This window comes from Cryptomeria japonica, chromosome 9 (assembly GCF_030272615.1).
Source record: "Cryptomeria japonica chromosome 9, Sugi_1.0, whole genome shotgun sequence".
In the NCBI taxonomy this organism is placed as follows: Eukaryota; Viridiplantae; Streptophyta; class Pinopsida; order Cupressales; family Cupressaceae; genus Cryptomeria; species Cryptomeria japonica.
Window position 1 is genome coordinate 11889091 of NC_081413.1, and position 20758 is coordinate 11909848.

At 37.8% G+C, this 20758-nt stretch overlaps 1 protein-coding gene across 2 annotated transcripts in view; it reads right to left on the reverse strand.

Annotated features, from left to right (window-relative positions):
* The window catches only part of LOC131077167 (adenylate kinase 5, chloroplastic), a 317818-nt gene that overhangs the window by 247648 nt on the left and 49412 nt on the right, over nt 1-20758 (reverse strand). For both annotated transcript variants that reach the window (XR_009358969.1, XM_058014606.2), the window contains exon 5: nt 11779-11925. Coding sequence is in view for 1 of the 2 variants with exons in the window: in XM_058014606.2 (XP_057870589.2) it covers nt 11779-11925 (147 nt within the window). In the remaining variant the exon portion in view is untranslated. The remainder of the gene's footprint in view (nt 1-11778; nt 11926-20758) is intronic.

A 20758-nucleotide genomic window follows, 5' to 3' on the forward strand; every position in this document is an offset into this window, starting at 1 on the left:
CGCATAAGCGGTTGAGTTGAGATTGTTTTGTAATTTCAGTCCTCCCGCTGAAATATCGCGATTGAGTGATTTGTGCCTTTGTATGTTTCTCTTGGCTGGTTCACCACCAAGTTTCTTGCATTCCCGCTGGATAAGTGGAAGGGGTTGGCTTGCCGCCCGAGCATTGTATTATTTCCAGTTATTTGAAGCTAACGATCCCCTGAACACCGTATGCTCTCACCTTCCCATATTGGGCACTTGGTGATCAGAAAGTGGAAGGGTTACAACTTCAGCATTATTGTATCTTGATTTCCTAACCTTAACGGGTTCTTGTTGTGATTGTAACTGGAAACAAATTGAAAAAATTGTTGGGGATATTGCAATGGTATCAGAACTGGTTTTCTTGCCAGCCTGTGTGTTCAAATCATAGTAACAGGACTCGCCCAAACTTGCCTAAACTCGGCGAGTCCGAGTCCGAGTCATGCTCGCCGAGTCTCTGGGACTCAGACTCGGACTCGTCTGAGTCTGGCGAGCAAACTCGCGAAACTCACCGAGTTGGCGAGTTTGGCTCAAACTCACCAAACTCGGCGAGTCCCAAGCCCCAAACTCGGCTACTAGCTGGGTTAGTAAAATGACAAAAAAAATACATTTTAAAAAGTTTTTTTTAAATGAATGGTATCGTCTTTGTTCACTACAACCTTCGCCTGAGAATGAGAAAAATTAGGGTTACAACATGTCAGCCAATAGAAAAATAACACCCAACACCTTTATTAAATAATAAGTTTTTTTTGCCTCGTGGGGCGCTGCCCCTCGACCCCACCCTGTATCGCGACAAGGAGCGCGCAAGGGGCGCTGTCCCTTGACCCCACCTTGGGGGCGCTGCCCCCAAACCCCCGTCGAAAAATATGGGGGGAAACTGCGTTGATAGAAGTAGGGAAAATTTAAGCTTCGAGTCTAACACTGATTGGATCGACCAGGTAGATATAGAGGCTGAGACTGTAGCCATGGCAGAGGAGCAGAGAGCACGAGCACAAACAAGAGATTTAGAGGCAGATAGTGACACGGATGTTCCTGATGTTGGTGAGTATGGCATGGTATCACGGGGAGCGGCTATGGCGCTATCGAATCATCCAAGACCTACCTTAGACACCTTCGCAGGGGGCCGGGGCCAGAGGGTGCAAGGTTCTCTGAGCCATAGGCTTGTAGTTGTATTTACCTTTGGTATTTGTATGAAACATTTGATGATGATCATATGATGACATAGATTTTTTATTCCATGAGTTTTGTAATATTGTATACATTTGACAATATTTATATATCTATGTTTGTTATTTCCTTCAGCTACAATTTGCGTTTATGCTTATGTGATTGATGTATACTTATGTATGTAATCAAATGAGCCAAGTTTGATGATGTTATTGTGTCTTTAAGGTGTATTCAATAAAGGGTGTCTGAAACAAGTTTTAAATCTTTAAAAATCTCTAAATTTCTTGAGTTTTTCGCTTTCTTGAGTCCAGCCAAGTCTGGAGCCGAGTCTGATGCCGAGTACCGAGTCCGAGTCCGAGTCAGCCTTGCCAAGTCCGAGCAGACTCCAAGTCCCGTTTCTTTGTTTCAAATTGATCAGAGCACAAGTTCTCCCTGCCATCGTGTTGGGTCGTGGTTTTTTGTTGCATATCAAAGTTTGGAAGAATGTCTACTACAAATAAGTCTATTTGTGAGTTAATGCAAGGATTGATTAATTTGATGAAGGATCCAGATATTAAAATGGGGTTCGTGAAGGTTCTTGCAAAATCCAAACATAAGGAAGTTTCTGAAAACAATATCTTTAATACAAAGACAAATGATGGAGTTGGTGTTTTGACACCTAACTTTGAGACAGTGCTTCATGAAGACTCTTTGGTGATGCATGCACCTACCATTGATGAGGTTGTCATTCAAGAAGAAGAAAAAACAATATTTGAGGTTGTGCATGATGAATCTCTTAATGCTTCTTATGGAGCTAGTGACAATGTTGAATGCACTCATGTGCCTCTAGAGGAAGAGCAGATGAAAATTGAAGATGTTAAACAAGAGGGAAAGATTAACAGATTGTTGGATGGAGATTCATGTTATGAAGCTGAAAATATTGCAGCTAATGATCAAGTTCCTAATGACCAAGAGATTGTCCTATTTTGTGAGTTTAAAATATACCAAAATGATGACATTCAAAGGGCAGATTTAGAGGACCAATCAGAAATTGCATTTCAGAATAATGGGGTTGAGACTCGTAGTTTGAAGAATGAGCTTGACCAAATTCAGAAAGTCTTTGAGCAATGTCCTAAATTGGAATTTTCAGATTTAGGACAACAGGATTGTTGATCTAAGTTGGAAAAAGGAAATATTTTTCAGATCGTTGATAACCCATTGTTTGAGATGGGTAAAGTGAAAACATATGACAATCCACTATTTGAGTGGGAAGATGAAACACCACTTGTTTCTAGCATTGCTCTTGGTGAGAATAGACTCTCAAAAACAACTCAGGGGTAAAGAAGGCTTAGGTCAGCCTAGGTTATAATTGAAAATCAAAATCTGAAAAGGGTTAAACAAATAATTCCTAAACCCAAATTGGCTAAAGGAGGTTTGTAAATTCATCCAGTGAAGGGGGCCTATAAAATTGAAACCAGACTTACTTGTTTCAACATCCATCAAATCAATTCAGACCTCAGTTTAGAAGGAGCAATCCTGCAAAAATGGAGTAGAGCAAGCGAATTTGGGGAGACTTAGGTGCAAATTCTAGACAAGGAGTTGATTAAAATTAAGGGGTATAAGGAGTCTCAGACCTATAATCTTGTATCAGCAAAACTGAAAAATATCATTTTTCTTGGATGAAATCATTGTGATTAACAACTTTATTTTTGATACAAGGGTTTTAGCCTACATTCTATTGTAATCTTGCATTTTCTTTGAGAGTTTTATCCACTTTTACTTTTTACGTAGGTATGAAGGGCAAAAGGAGAAAATCACACTTGCAATGAGAGAGACTTTAACATTCACATTTTGTGTAATCAAGCCATTGGATGTGCTCAAGTGTTAACTTTGTGTTCTACAACCCATCATGTGCACCTATCTTCCTTGTGCAAACACATATTCAATATGCAGTCAAAGTTTTTATGCAATGCTACTTTCCATATACACTCTACCTTTCAATGTAAGAGACCCCCCTTCAACACACTCTAGCATTGTGTATATACCTACCTCACATGCGCCCTACCCATGTATATGCACCTGAACTTCCTAAGTGCACTCATGTACTATATTGTGCAAAGCAACCTACCAAATGCGCCCATATTGCAGCTCTGTTGGATATTGTTGGCATATGATGAACCGGCATGATGACATGACGATAATGTATGTTGTCATTGATGTCAATAAGTGAAAGAGAATCGGTATGCAGATTGGAAGAAGACGGTGAACCGGTAGGAAGATTTGTAAGTGAACCGGTGTCAGGGTTTCACTAAATGTGACTACAGGTTGGTAGTCTCAGCTCTAGGGTTTCCGGTTTGGCAATCCAGCTTGTGCGATGCAACCGATGATACTCTGTGATGAGTTAGCTAAGAGATGAAGATGAGATCGAGGTGCCACGTCAGTTTTGTGCGCGTGAAGGATTTCCTTGAGGATCTTGCATGTGAAGATTGATTGCATTAAATGTCTACTTGGGAATGATCATTCTTCTTAGCGGTATGAGAAGAGAGCGTGATGGGTTACTGATTCCCATATGCGGTGAAGAATGAACGATGCATATTGTCTTGTGATCTGTTTAAGATTGTATTGCTCTATGCAAAGTGTTTTGGACAGTCAGGATTGGACCACTTGTATTGTAAACCTAAATGCTTAGGGTTTAGGGTTTATGCTACCGACCTAAGTGTTGTCTATAAGGTCGATGATGTTTGTTGTTGGCAAATGTTGTGTGTGTATCCAAGTGATGAGATACTTGCCAGACTAGTAAGAGGAAAACTACAAAGTGTGATTGCAGAAGAGAGGAATTGAAAAGGATCTTCCTTGGCATGTAGTGTTGTTATCATATCAGAGTTTTACCTGTTGTCTTCTAACCATTTCAACAGTTGGAAAATCCCTTTACCAAGTAGCTTTAACAGGCTTATTGTAAATCCTTTAACCGGGTGACTCAAGATCATTGAGTTCTTCAAATCCTCTAGCGAGGTAACCTTTAACAGGGTATATAGCAATCCCTTAACTGGGTGATCTTTAACAGGATCAGTTCCTAACAGAACCTTATTGTAAAGTTTTTAACCGGACTAGACTCCTAACAGAGCGAGCTTCAAAAGAGTTCAAAACAAGCTTGTGGGTATTCATCCCCACCGTGGTTTTTCTCATTTGGGTTTCCACGTGAAAAATCTGTGTCATGAGTTGTGCATTTTTTATGTGATGATTAAGTTTGAGTGATTATGCATACAAAGGTAATAGGTTATGGTATTACTGGTATACCACATGCATATGTTTATGGGTGAAGTTGTTATCTAGTATTGAATGTATTTGAAGTGTTCAGACTTATCAGTTTATGTTGTCTGAAATTTTACTGTGTTTAACCGGTATTGCCATGGTTAAGTTCAGTGATGAAGACAACCGGTTGGCATTGTTTTAACTTGATAAGTTCTTGAAAAAGTTTTTGTCCGTACTGATTCACCCCCCCCCTCTCAGTACCGATTAGGGTATTTGTTGTTCATCATTATACAACAAGGTCAACATGTAAATGCCACTTATGCTTGTCCAAACAAACATTTCAAATCCGCCAATGCAAGCTAGGGTAGCATTTGCACCCAAGTTGTGGATGATTTAAGTCAGGGAATCAAAGGCATGGATCACTTGAGGAAGGCTTCAAGGGAAAATCTACACTCAAAGGTGAATCAATATTCAAGAATGGACAACGTCATGAAGAGCTCATCAAGGCAAGGAAGGCTTAAAGGTTGAAATTCATCAAGATGGAGAACATCGCAACATCAAGGAGATCAACGTCAAGATAAAGTACTTAAGCAAGGATTCAACAATTACATGGCAACAATTTCACAACATCGGGGTATTAAAAGCGTGGCAATGAGGATGTGGAAGTTTGACAATCTTGATCAAAGAGTAGGGGTCAAGACAAGGAGACAATCCCAGTTGTGTAGCATGGAGTTACCGTACATCAAGGTGAGGAATTCAAGTCTAAGCGGGGATTGATGCAGGGCATTCAAGGTCGAGTACACCATGAACAAAGGGTTCTACATCAAGCCCAGGCATCATGAAGGAAAAAGTTCTTCATTATGAGGAAGTGTAACCCAAGGTCAATCTTCCCAAGCTAGAGGATGAGAATACAAGCATGATCAAGGATTGGAGATAGTTTCAGAAGAGTTAAGCAAAGTTAGAAAGTCGACTTGATCACTAGGATGATGCAATTTGGGAATATGTCCCACCATCATCATCACATCGAGCAACTAGATAATGTTGAGTATCAAGAGATATTGCTCAATCATTTCTTTGTGATGATCTACAAGGAGCAAGATGAGGTGGCACCTTATTCATCATTAACACAATCAAGTTGTGACACATCAACATGCCCAGATACATTGAACTTGACTCATCCAAAGGTGGAGGAAGTGACACATGGCGATGTATCAAATATTGTTTGACATACGTAACCTCATTTCTTATTGGTCGCCATTCTAAGGACATGTGTCCTAAATGTTGTAATTTTCTCATTGATCGAAGAGGTGTTAGTTGTAACTAACCCTAACTAGGGCTTTATCATGTAATCTCGATCATTGATCATGAATTAATCTAAGCCATTCATTGTAAAGAGACCTATACATAAGGCTTAAACCTCTCATTTGTAAAGGTTAATAGTTAGTAGTAGAAGCAATTAGTAGCTAGAGTAGAGTAGGAAGAAAGGAAATCATTGCCGAGGCTTGTTGTAATAAACATTCTTCATTGAAGTTATGGTGAAATTGGTGTGCTATTTCAACTTGTTGCATGGCCTTTACTTCCCATAGTGTAGATGTTAGTTAGATGAATGGAAGATCTTATTGTTGATGGATGGTGAAACCTTGTTCATACCACTTGGAGTTTGTTGATTGCAAATTGCAATGTGTGATTAGACTGAACTTGATTAAAAGCTTAACTTCAATTGCTATATGCTCATTGTTCATGATGTTGGTGTGCATAGGTGATATGAAAATCATTCGCTTATCCTTAGGAGATTGCACCATCTTTGTGTAGTTATTTCCTCAAGACGAAGCAAAGCTTGGTTTGGTGTCATTGAGTTAGCAATCATTTCTTACATTCTTAGGATTAGCTTAGACCTCTTAAACCTTTCCCTTTTGCCTTTTATTTTCCAACGCTGAGTTAGATTCCATGTTCCTGTTGTGTTCAAAATGTAAGTCCCCTTGTGATTCCAGAAAAATCACGTCTTACATCACCGAGTCTATCCCAAGTATAAAGTCGATTGTTTGCATTGTAAACCTTGGAGTTTTCTCATTTGATCATATTCATTAGCATATGAGGTTTCTTTGCTCAAGAGAGGATAGAATACTTGGTATTTTATTCTGTGTTCAAGATGTCCTAAAAAGCACATCAACAGGATGCCCAAGCGTACTAAACACAAAAAAAGTTGCATTTGTAAAATCCTTTTTGGGGTCCGATGTTACGTGACCACCTCAAGAACCCTAAAAGTGACCTCTAAAACACTTCAAACACCAAAACAACTTCATTTTTGCTCATTTCTTTTGCAAACAGCAAGTTTCATTCCTACAGGTTGAGCAAATTTTTGTTTGTTGCATCGACATAGGGAATTGAAAATCAAACATTGAAGCTTCATCAAGGATTGCATCCTCATTCCTATGCATTTGCAACCTTGCATTGGCTATAAGAGGTAAGATTTTTTTCATTTTTTTTCCTCCATTTTTGCTTTACAAACATGAAACAAATTATTTGTTTTGTTTATCTATTATTTTCCCATTCTTTTATGTTTTTTTTATTGTGTTCACAAAATTTATTGCTATAGGAATCACAATGGCAACTAATTCTAACTCCACAAGTCAACAACCTAAATTCAAAACTAATCCAAATTTTGTATGGAAATATATTGATATGATATGACTGGTTCTAGGAGGTGGGGGATACATTTGGAAATGTAGGGATGTGATAAACAACATTCTAGTTCATATTTTCAGGTGAAAGCCCATTTGTGTGGAACACCTAAAAGAGGCATCAAACATTGCCATAGAAAATACAATGTAACTATACTAGAGGAGACAGTGTCAAAATATATTATCGAGCAAGAAAAAGCAAAAGAATGAGAAGCACGTAGATTAAATCAGCCCGTTCCAAAAAAATCAAAGGGAATGCAACCCCCATCTAATCCCAATATTGTGGTAGAAAAGCGCGCATTTTTTACTACAGTTGATGTTGAAAGTGAAGAACCCACTATACGCAAAAGATCTAAGGGACCTTTGGAAAGTGCATTTCACAATGAGAGTCTTAATCCCAATATTGTGGTAGAAAAGCACCCATTTTTTACTACAGCTGATGTTGAAAGTGAAGAACCCGCTATACACAAAAGATCAAAGGGACCTTTGCAAAGTGCATTTCAAAATGAGAGTCGAGACATTGTCGACCAAAATGTAGCAAGATGTATTTATGCAAATGGGTTGTCTTTCACTACTATTCGCTCCCCATATTGTAAAGAAATGTTGAAAAAAGTCAATGAAGCTCTAAAAGGGTACAAGGGCCTAGGTTATGAGAAGGTGCATGGAACCTTGTTGGAAAGAGAGATCAAGGGGGTTGAAGATGCATTGAAGCCTATAAGGGATTCGTGGATTGAGATAAGTGTGTCCATTGTTTCAAATGGGTGGAAAGATTCAAAAAGTTGTCCCTGATCAAGGTCATAGTGGTTTCCCCTAACAGACAATTTTTTTGAGAGCCATGGATTTTTAGTGGCAGGTAAAAGATGGACTTATTCTCATTGCAGCAATTGAGATAAGGGGACCCTGTAACGTTGTTCAATTCATAACAGACAACACAAAGAATTGTAGAGTTGTTGGGTTGTTGGTTGTGGAACGATATCAACATATCTTTTGGACACCTTGTGTGGTCTACTAATTAAATCTTATGCTACAAAAGATTGGGAATAAAATTGATTGGATCAAAGAAATGTATGCAAAGGTTGTGGACATCCAAATGTTCATCACCAATCACCACATGTCTCAAGGAATTTTTACACCTTTTTCAATATTGGGCTATTCAAGGTAAGTGAAATACTATAAAATTTTACATTTTCTAATTCTCATATTTTGATTGTGTATTCTATTCTTCTTTAAAGTTTGTTTTTTTATTTGAATCATTTTGGCTTCAATTTCTATTATAGGTTGCAGAGTCCCATTTTTCCTCTAGCACAATCATCTTGAGACAACTTGTGGAAGTTAGAGAGGCACTTTCTAATATGGCAATTAGCCAAAATTGGTCGATATGGAAACAAAGAAACACTGAGAGGGCAACAAAAATTAGGCAAAGGATATTAGATGACTCATGGTGGGATCGTGTGGACTGTGGAGTATCTCCTTAGTTTCACCAAGCCCGTTATGAGCATGATTTGTCATACTGACATGGACAGGCCTTGCATTGGAGAGGTATATGATGGCATTGACTCAAAGCTTAAGAAGATGGAGTGCATCATAAGTGAGAAAGAATGAGACCTTGAGGAGACTTTCTTCAAACAAGTGCATGCAATTGTTGAAGAAAGATGGGACAAGATGACCACTCCATTACATCTTCTTGGCTATGCATTGACTCCAAAATATTACAACAATCAGTTTCTTTCTATGCCAAGAAGGCTTGCCCTATATAGAGATTTTGAAGTGTCTAAAGGGTACAAAGCAGCATCCCTTGGACTCTTCCCTGAAGATGAATTGCGGGATACAATTACAAATGAGTTCATAGGTTTTGTGCACTCTAATGGTCAAAGTGTTGAGGCTCTTTGTAATAGGTTTAGGGAGGATGCTCATAGTTGGTGGTACTTCCATGGCCAATACTTTCAACACCTGCAGCCCCTCGCAATTAAAATTTTATCACAAGTTTAACAATTAATGAATAATTATACTTTAGTATTTAAAGTTTTATTTATAGTTTTTTTGTTTTTTTTAAATTTCATTAATAAATTGTAATGTCCCTTGTGGATCTTCTTAGAATTTTGACAATTATTTAATCAATTGTGATTATAGTCTGGTTGGTATATAAGACTTCTATAAACCTTCTTTAATTAGATTAACAAGAATATGAGCAACCTTAAATGAATGGATCAGTATGAAGATAATATTACATAACTTTCCTTATGCATAGAAGAGTAATAACTATAACATTGTATGATATCCACCATTATAAGGTCTGATCTGACCTCTAGAAAGTATATAAATCTGCTAAGATCTCACTATCATTATATACTGTGCAATTATCACCAAAACTTATATTAATGGTCTAAGTTTTTGATCTAACCACTTTTCCTGAATTATATCTTTATACCCATGTGTTTATTAATCTGATTGTATATAAGAATAAACGTATCTGTATTTGATCGCTCTCCCTGAATTTACTCCTTATACTCGTGCGATTTCTGGCATTGTCTCTGATTATTATTCTCTTTGATCCTGCATCTATAGCCCTAAAATTGATGATAATATACCATCAATTTACCTGGCAAATCGATGGCTCTCTTGAGCACTTCTCAATCTGAATTGAATATATAAAAACAGGTCTTTGATGCCTCTTTGACGAACCACGATCCTCCTCTAATAGCTATCAAGTGGGTATGATGTGAGGAGTTGTATCTCTTCAACCATGTCCCTTTCAAACAACTTAATTAATCATATACCTAATCAGACTTATTCCTTGTTCACTAACAATGCCATTAATTAACTAATTCATTCTTTGATTGAACTGATTGCTTTTTCTTGGACAGCGATATTCTTGACTAATAATGTATCGCATGTCCTTGGAATGCCTTTGGACGAGGAAATCGTCTTTGGGCAGTTTGTTTTAGCATTCGAATGGGTTTATTTCATAAATGCATAACTATAATTGTTTACTTTGTCTTCATAGGTTGCTCGTTCATCTGTATCATAAAGGAATTGGAGCACATATTCTTTCATCCACTCAATAAAGCACAATGAAATCTACTCAAAAAGAGAAGAGAACTTAGTATATGTGCATTCCAACTTGTGTCTCCTTTCACACAAACAACATGACTACAAGCAAGGGGAGACAAAGATGTGGGATATAGAGCCAGAGCATACTGAATTGGATGCTTCCACTTCTCAGCATATTGCATTTGAGGACTCAGAAAGAAAGCACACTATTAGTGCAAGTGGCACCGGCATTGCTTGTGGTTCATCTAATGTTCATGTTCCTACATCATCTAATGTCAATGATGATGATGATGTTGATGATTTAGAGAATTCATTTGAAAATTTAAACTTAATAGTTCCAATTATCGAAACTTGAACTTGATATTATTATTTTAATATTGAACTTGAAGTTTGAAGGAAAAAAATTTGTCATGCATGTTTTAAAATTTAAATGACAATCAAGTTTATGGTTGTTTTGTCGTTTATATGATGCTATGTGATATCCTAATCTTAATTCATGCTTATAGTTACATGGTTTTGTACCAACAAACCCAAAACCAAAAAAAAAAAAAAAAATTAGCCGAACCGGCAAACACCGAATCTCCAAACCAAAACCAAAACCAGCAACTTAGTTTTTGAGTGCTTTGTGAGCTATCTATATATGGCTAGCAAAAATCCTACATTTGAAGAGTTAGTGAATATGATTCAGCAGGAACAAGTAAACTGAAGATGAGGCCTCTATCACCACAAAAAGGCTAAGCTCTCACATCATAACATATTAATATGAATCAAAGCTCCTATTACAATATGTTGCTTCTCCAAATATAAATACTTGTTGGAAAATAAAGAAAAATCTCTTAGCACAAATACAACATCTAAATGAGATTGCTCTTGAGAAACCAAAAGGATTTCATCCTCAATCTCCAAATCCAAGGATTTTTGTCCTTGAAATGATAGTTGAACACAAGGTTCAAGCTATAACAGAAGTTATATGAAAAATGGCATTCCTCTAAAGGGTAGTGATAGCAATTAAAATATTAATGAAATTCTTTTCTTAAAATAGCCCCCACTTTGTCATGAATATCAACTTGAAAATCATTAATGAGCTGTCATAGGATCTATCATGAAGAAGCTACCAAGTGACCTGGGGGTTATAACACCTCTTTCTAGAAATCCATCTACCCATAAGCTATTATTATTATTTTTTTGTTGCTTCTATTTCCCCAAACTATGGCATCTTTATTTTTTTATATCCTTATTTAAAAAATGAGGATAGGACCCACATAAGCTAATTGATTACAAAGAGACATTACAAGATCACAAGAAACAAGTGAAAGAAAGCAGCATCAAATCACAAGAGATGATTTCTGTAACAAAGATGCATACAAACTAAAGACTAAGCATTGACTACATTTTGATAACCCGAATAGATTGGCCCATTAAAGGCATTAGACTAGAAATATTTTTCAGAGTTACATCTAAATCACTATAATAAACGCAGTGCTTACATTTATCTTTTCTGAGTCAGTATCAATGATTGAAAATATTTGTGCCAGTCTCTTCCATTTGAAGTAGAATCTTGAGATATCAAAAACTGACAACAGGTCATATAATAAACTTGAAAGCACAAAACTAATGTTGATAATCATACTTTTTCCTCTGTGTCATCAAAACGTTGAGTGAGCCTTGCTGCAATTTCCTCAGTCTCTGGAGGGAAATACTTTAAGTGGTAAATCTTTCCTGAAACAGGATCAAGTCTTCTTGACACAACTCTTTCAATAAGTATTTCATCAGGAACCTGTGCATAAAATGAAAAGTTGCAAGTTACCAAAAAAAAATTATTAAAGCATTAGAAACTAAAAAGACAAATTAATCGGAATTATTCATTTTGGGACATTGTTAGCTTCAATTTTAGATCTGTGAATCGATATTGGAGATTTCAACAACTTTGCACATTGTCTCCATTCATTGTCAAATAGTCAAAATAAGGAAGACATTCACTATAAAATGAGAGTCCCTGGATAAAAAAGGAAACGACAATATTTCAAGAATATTAGAAACCATCCATTTTAAAGTGACTTTATAATATCTTCATTAGGCATTGACGATGATGGAAATGAAAGATGGCATAATTCATTATAGGAGAAAATCCAATATTAAATAAGCATAATGATGAGAGTTGCTTCAGAAGCAACACTGTGGTGCAACATTCATTCAACAGAAACCAACCACCATGGTAAATCTCTTAATTGTCTAACTGATGACATTAATTTATAACTGGACCAGAAAGGGTTCCTTTTTTGTTACTTAATTCATAGAAAGAATTACCAAAACAAGTGTACATAGTGTAAAAAACTGTCATAGAAATATTTTCTTTTAGAAGATTTTGGCAGAGTTTAATTTACTAAAATCAAAGCATTCACGAGATCCTATACTTATTTACCTAGTTTTCAAAGTGTCTTACCTCAATTACTAGAAAATGTTGTGTCCATAGTTTTAAAACTCATGACTCAGCAAAACTTGGAAGACCCAATTTTGACTCAGACTTAACAACTCCATGAAATTCAACATCGGGCAAGTTTTCAGCAAGGACTTGCTAAGTACTGCCAAGTACTTGCCACAAGTTCCAAACTGTAAATTGCTGAAACTCACCCACAAATGAATGTGCAAATGACTCACTGCCCTGTGCAACTCATGAGCACTCATGATTTCTGCAAGTTTTTGGCAAGTTCTAAAACACCAGAACATCTAGAATGAGTTATCTCATCCATGTTACAACTTAAGCAACAAGATAAAACTAAATCATGATAGTATCCTACCCTATGTCAATCAGTTCGTATTATCCTTTAGTCCAGTCATGCAAACTTATCCAAAGGGCAATGTTCTTAAGCCATTCATAGCACGCAAATGTTGCTATAGTTTCTACTAAAGCAGGCAGTCACAATATTTGCTAAATTTGAAAACAGCTAAATTTTCTTTTGTGACATTTCTAAACATTATATACTGAAATCTGAAAAAATATATTGACCAAAAGGGATGACCGGTTAGGGTTGAAAGTACTTGCATAGCTATTACAGAAATTCGTAATTGTCTTTCAAGGAAATAAGATACCTCTTGAATCTCAAAGATATGCATAATCTACCACAATATAATATATAATCAGAGAGAAGTTTATTGCAGGTACATACTAAATCTTAATCAGCTAAATTACCCAGCCTAATAAGATAAAACCAATATCTATTTTCAAATATGAGACAATAGAAACTGAGGATGTAATGTTCCCCAATTAATAAAGAAATAAACGTTGAAAATAAAGTGACAGGATATCAATTATTTTTATTAATATTCTAATCTGGAATTAATATTAATAATTAATATCATTAACTTATTTTGTTAACGCAATTTGAATAAGGTATCATTAACTTATTTTGTTAACGCAATTTGAATAAGGTATCGTTAACTTATTTTGTTAACGCAATTTGAATAAGGTAGTTCATAAAACTACTTCGTAGAGGAATAAAATGGCATTTGCGTGAGTTGTGAAGCATGCCTGGAAGAAGGAAAATATCCGTGTGTCTGGATCCGAACTATAGTAATTCCCCTTTCGTCAGTAACACTGGCCTATTGGTGGAGTCGTGGCTGCGTAAGCAGGGTATTGGAGTTGTGCTGGTGCATTCCATGGTGTTTAGTATTGACGTGAGTCGCAAAGCATACTCGCGTATTCCTAATACTCGTGTTTGGGTGTGAGTGTCAGTTGCAGAAGACAGGACGACATTAGCATTTGTGTACCATGGCGAGAAGACCCGATATCGGGCGTTCGCGTGGAGTCACAGTTATCTCGCAATAGCAATTACGGTGGGCAATATCAATCCGTGATATAATATGCACATATCCTATATTCATAGCGGGGTGTTATTTCGAATGTAGTCGGGTATTCCGAATGAACCCTAAACGGCGTTCGCAATCTTCATAGAATTCCAAAAACCCGATATCGAGTGTGCTCATCAATGCGAACACTCTTGCTGCGCAAGAAACAATGACTGGAGGGATTCTATAGCGTTACCGGTCTGTAGTGGAAGATGTCTTTGGGGTGAATCGTAGGTGTCATTACGGTGTTGCACCAGAGGGAGTTTAACAGGTATATCTGTGGTACAGTGGAAGTGCCATTGTCAGGGAGTAGTGGAAGTCCCAGTGAATCGCAGTACGAGAATGGCATCTCCAACTTTGTACGAATATCAGGTGCATAATCACACATACTTATATATACTTCCTAAATAATAAACACTTGTTCTGTCAGTAAAAGAAATATTAGCCAGGGAACTGAGATTGTATGAATGAGGAATATCACTGTTTGTACGTCATTCATTGATCTGTCAATAACTCATTGTCTAAGTTAAAACAACAAACATGTTGCTGATGAACTGGAAATATATCCCATAGATAATTAAGGAATTTTACAATGGTATCAAAGCTTTTGGATCCTGCCAGCCTGTAGGGTGATTAGGAACTTCATGAAAATTTAATGCACGGTTGAGTATGCACCAGGGAAACTATAATTTCCGAAGCATTAGGGCCCATCAAAACGGATTTCAAAGCTCACCTTTAGCACAGAGTAGTTCATCTATTCCGTTTGAAATTGAAGATAGCCACACCAAAACTGACGAGGAAATTGTTTTTGAAACCAACATGGGAGACCCGGATAACAATAGGGACCTATTGGCTGCATTAATCAGAAGTCAACAAGATATGCAAGATAATGTTAACAGAATGACCCATTTGATGACCCAATTTATGGCTAATAATATGATTTAGCACCAAAATAATGGTAGACAGCATAATCAACATCAAAATAATGGGGGAAACAATGGGGGTAGAGATGAACAGTCTGTCAATAATCAGTCAAAAAGAACAGGAACAGCCAGACCTTTTATGCCTACATTTACTGCTAGAAACCAGCAGCCTGAAAATGAACCTACAATAAGAGAAATACAGGAAGAAATACATCAGGATTGGTTAGTTTCTGGAGATGAATTCAGATCAACAATGACATTTAGAGAATATTTAGATGTCAGAATGAAACATAGGCCAAGAGGACAGCGAGGAAACAATAGTGAATTGCAAAGGAAAATTGGAAAAATGTCCATCCCTTATTTTGATGGAACGGGTAAACAACCGCTCGGGCATGGGTGCAAAAATTAGACACATATTTCCAATTAAATCCTATGCTGGAAGATGAGGCAATTAAATATGCTGCATTACATCTTGATGGTGTAGCACATGAATGGTGGCATCATGGGCAAGTAACCTTGGGTCATAATTTGATAAGTACTTATGTTGAGTTCACTAAGAAACTTATTGACAGGTTTGACTCTAAAGATCCTGAATTACATCTTAAAGATTTGACTCAGCTTAAGCAAACTGGAACTGTTGAGCAATATATTTCTGAATTTGAAAAATTAGCAGTTTTAGTTACTGAAATTTCAGAAAGACACAAGATTGTAATATTTATAGATGGATTGTCTAATTCTCTGAAAGGTTGGGTTAAGTTCTTAAACCCTCTTACCTTACAAACAGTTGTCAAAAAAGCAAGAGAATTAGAACCATCTTCAAAAGGAAAAATTTTTAATAAAGGACCACCTCCTAAATAAGAAAAAGACAAACAACCTTTCAATAAAGATAATTTCCCTAAAAACAGGTTAGATAAAGAGGAAAGGGAAGAACTCAGAAGGAAAAAACTATGCTTCAGTTGTAGGGAAGCATGGCAGCCTGGACATAGATGTTTAGGGAAGGGAAAAATTCATTATATTGAGGTTATGTCTGATAGTGAGGATGAAGAGAATGTTGACCCTAACATAGAACGAGCATCACAGAATACAAAGTCAAAAACAGGTACTAAACAAGGAGGAGTAATAGCATCCATGACAGGAACTCCACATTATAATATTTTCAGAGTTAGAGGAGTTTTGAATGGACAGTGTGTAATTGTTATGCTTGATAGTGGTTCTACTCATAATTTTATAGATGCAGCACTTGTGGAAAAACGTGGTTTACAGACTGAAAAACATGAGGGATTTGATGTTAGAGTAGCAGGTGGAACTAATTTATCGAGTACTCGTAAAGTTCCTAAATTGAATATTACTCTTGGCAATTACACTATTACTGATGATTTTTATGTGATCGATTTGGCTGACACTAATATTGTCTTGAGCATACAGTGGATGGAAACATTAGATGAATATACACAGAGTTTTAAAGGAATGGAATTCTCTTTTAAAATTGATGATAAGAAGGTAGTCCTTCGGGGTATGTCTAACAGTGGTCCCAGGATCGTTAGTGCTAAAAGAATGGAAGCTATTTTCAGACATGGGGATGTGGCATGGTCAGCACAATGTTTAATCTCCAACAACGTATCAAGTTTTGAATCTAAAAATTATCAAGAAGATTCATTGAAAGTATTAGATTCACATAATCCGGTTTTCAGTAATATACCTCCAGGGGTCCCACCTGATAGAGGATTTGAGCATACCATTGAATTAGAGGAAGGTGCAAAACCCGTTATCACAACTCCTTACAAACATCCTAAAACATTCAGGGATGAAATAGAGAAGGCAATTAAGGAATTGTTGGATATGGGACATATCAGGCCCAGTTCTAGTCCTTTTGCATCATCAGTAGTATTGGTCAAAAAGGATGGGACTCTTTGCATGTGTATAGATTACCGTGCCCTTAACAAAAAGACAATCAAAAACAGGTATCCAATTCCTCAAATTGATGAGTTATTAGATGAATTACATGGTGTTGTTTATTTTTCTAAAATTGATTTGAGATCAAAATATCATCAAATTAAGTTAAGAGATCAGGATGTCCAAAAAACGGCTTTCCATTGTCATTATGGTCATTATGAATTTTTGGTTATGCCGTTTGGGTTAACAAATGCTCCGGGAACATTCCAGTCTTGCATGAATCATACTTTTAACAAACAGTTGAGGAAATATTTGCTAGTTTTCATTGATGATATATTGATTTATAGCAAAACTTGGGAAGATCATTTGAAACATATTGATGTTATTCTTGGTATTATGGAATCTCAATCACTTTATGCAAAGGCTTCTAAATGTGAATTTGGAATGACAGAAATTTTGTATTTAGGACATATGATCAATGCTACAGGTGTGCAAGTTCATTAGGAAAAAATAAGAGCCATTCTGGATTGGCCACCACCACGGAATCTCACAGATTTACGAGGATTCTTCGGATTATGCAGTTATTACAGAAGTTTTGTCAGAGGGTTTTCACAGCTAGGGGCACCGTTGACAGATCTTACCAAAAAGGGGGCATTCCATTGGACAAAGGAGGCACAACAAGCGTTTGAGAAACTGAAAAAGGTAATGAGCTCTTGCCCAGTACTTGCACTCCCAGATTTTAATCAACCTTTCGTTTTGGAATGTGGTGCATCTGGTGAAGGAATAGGAGCAGTTTTAATGCAAAATAAACATCCTATAGCATATGAAAGCAGGAAACTTAATAATCTAGAGAAGTTGTATTCTATCTATGATAAAGAAATGTTGGCAATCATGCACACATTGGCAAAATTTAGACAATATTTGGTTGGTGGCAAATTTGTAGTCAGAACTAACCATAACAGTTTGAGATATTTTTTGGGACAAAAAGACTTGAATGACAGGCAGCAAAAGTGGATCAATAAGATCCAAGCTTATGATTTCGAAATTGAATATGTGAAAGGTAAAAACAATGTTGTTGCAGATGCACTATCTAGAAGGCCTGAAATAAATGCATTATCTGTGCTAACGGCTGATTGGAAATCTTTATTGCTGGTAGAATATTCTAAGGATTCTTTTGCTTGTGATTTGCTAGATATACACAAGACGATAAATATAAGGTTGTAAATGATATGATCTATTACAAGGACATAATTTATTTGATTCTAAGATCGAAGTTGAAAGATAAAATCTTCCAATCGGTGCATGATGTTCCTTTAGCAGGACATCTAGGCTACTTCAAAACTTACAGGCAGATAAGAGAAAGATTCACCTGGAAAGGAATTAAGAATGATGTCCTTCGTTATGTTAAAGAATGCATCACTTGTCAACAAAATAAAGCAGAACATACTTATCCTGCAGGTCTATTACAGCCTTTGCCGATACCGGAACAGAAATGGGAAAGTATATCTATGGATTTCATTACAGGCTTACCACGATCTCAAGGTAAAGATTGTATTTTTGTTGTGGTTGATAGATTAACTAAATTTGCACACTTCTTATCTATCACTATAGAATTCACAGTTGTTCAGCTCGCAGAACTGTTCTTTCGAGAGGTGTTCCGTTTACATGGTTTACCAAAAAATATCATCAGTGATCGAGATAGCAGATTTCTGAGTATATTTTGGGGAGAACTCTTTAGATTGGCAGGTACCGAGTTAAATCACAGCACGAGTTATCATCCACAAACCGATGGACAAACAGAAATAGTGAACAAGTGGATTGAGGGTTACCTTTGCAATTATGTGTCTGGTCATCAGAAAGCATGGGTCCGTTGGCTATTGTTAGGGGTAAAAGCATATGTTAGTATGAATAATAATTATAAGTGTGTTATGTGCGGTTATGTTTTGCTGTTGCCGAGAGGTTCCCGTCGGGTAGTTGGGAGTTGGTGATGGTTGGCAACTTGGCCAACCGTCGGATCTATATATTGTTTGGTTGGAACCTCGGTAGAGGGGGATTATGTATGGACAATTCTAGACATTGGAATAAAGATATAACTTTCTGGTCTACTTATTATCATTTGTCATTTATGTTATGATTGTTCTGTACCATGAATACTTGGTACGTGCAGGGAATACTGTGTTATCTGATCATTCACCAACTATACATTTAGGACTAAACATTTTGGCATTGTTGCCTGAATGAACCTGGAGATAACTATGGCGACAGATGGAAGCAATTAATGGGCAGACCATTTAACCAGCAATTAATTGTCGTGGACAGCGACACGCACGAAGAGAGTACCATGGAAGAGGAACGAGAGGATCAGTTGATGGCAGACTTGGTGGAGTTGTGGGACGTGTCGATCACGCAGTACGTACGGCGAGAGGCTCAGGAGAGAGCCGTCTCGGAAGGTACGGTACGTGGTGAACTCATCGTCAGCACCCCCGTCTTTGACCTACTCGAAAGTATTCCAAGGTTACTCGCCAGGAATTTGATTGCACTCCAAGACCAAAGGGAGGAAACGGCAAAGGAACTTCGGCGGCAACAAGTTCTCTGACGGTTCAAGTAACGGAGTCGTAGGGAGGAAGAGGAGAGGGAGGCAAGTCGGCGCCGTACCTCTGGCACTTGATGCCCCTACGGCCGAACAAAGACAGACGTACCACTGCTACCAAAGGAGCAAACACAGGCCGACAAGAGACAGTGACTAAGGGAGGTTGCCGACTCGAGGAGTCCGGAGAAACACAGCAGAAGTCGAAGTGTGAGTTAGAGTCGTAGTCGGGAGAGGCAAAAACTGTGTATGTGGAAGGAGTTGGCCGAGGTCACCAGGAACCTGCCACTTCCAGACGTAGCGGAAGAAGATCTCGCCGACCAGGCCTCACACTCGACATCAAGTGAAGAAGACTCCAGAGCCGAATCACAAAGCACCCATTCGAAATTTTCCGAACAAGGAGAGGAGGTGGTACGAGACCTGCACAAGGAAATCACCACTATTTTTGAAGCAACGTTGTCTGGCATTAAAAATTTGTCCTTGTCAGAGGGCATCAAAATAGGAAGATCAGATCCAGAAACCCCGAGAAGGAGGGACTACAGAAGTGAAGGTGACCAAAGCCCAGTTGGCAGGGGCCCGACCAGACCAGGAGCGTACGGTACTTCCCGGACATAGTACCTTTCTAGCATATAGCCACTTCCAGGCACTGCATAAAACCGTACAGAATAGAATGATGGCACACACCCCGAAGAAGCAGAAACTCCCAAAATTCATGGGCGACGGGTCAGAGGACCCGGTACGACATTGCAAGACATGCGTCACCATCTGGGAAGCAAATGGCCAGGACGACCGGGACTACTGGGTGAAGGCATTTCCGGCCACTCTGCGAGGAATAGCTATCGAATGGTACACAGACCTCGATGCCCAACATAAAACGTCCTAGAGCAATCTTAGGAAGGCCTTCGAGGAAGAATTCAAACTACTACAGGATGACAACGAAATTGTGGCAGAAATTTATAACACCAAACAAGGAAAAAATGAAAGTGTGCGCACATATAACAGAAGGCTGAGGGAACTACTTAACAAAATGGAGAACCAGCCGATAGATGGCCTAAAGAAGTGGTGGTTCGTGGAAGGATTGGTACCATCCCTGAGAAGGACGATGAAAGTGGTCCCTCCGCCATCGTATGATAAAGCATACAACTGCGCCATGGATATTGAAAGTGAAAACAAGACATCCTAGGGGAAGCGACGGACCAGCAATGGTGACAGCACGAACGACGAAAGCGATGGGGGATCCAAAACCGTGCAAGCACTCCGGAAGGATATGATGAGGATGATGGAGTTAAAAGGTGACAAAGAAAGTGGTAGGGAAAGAAAAGAACTATGGTGTACTGACTACAAGACTGAAGGACACACTA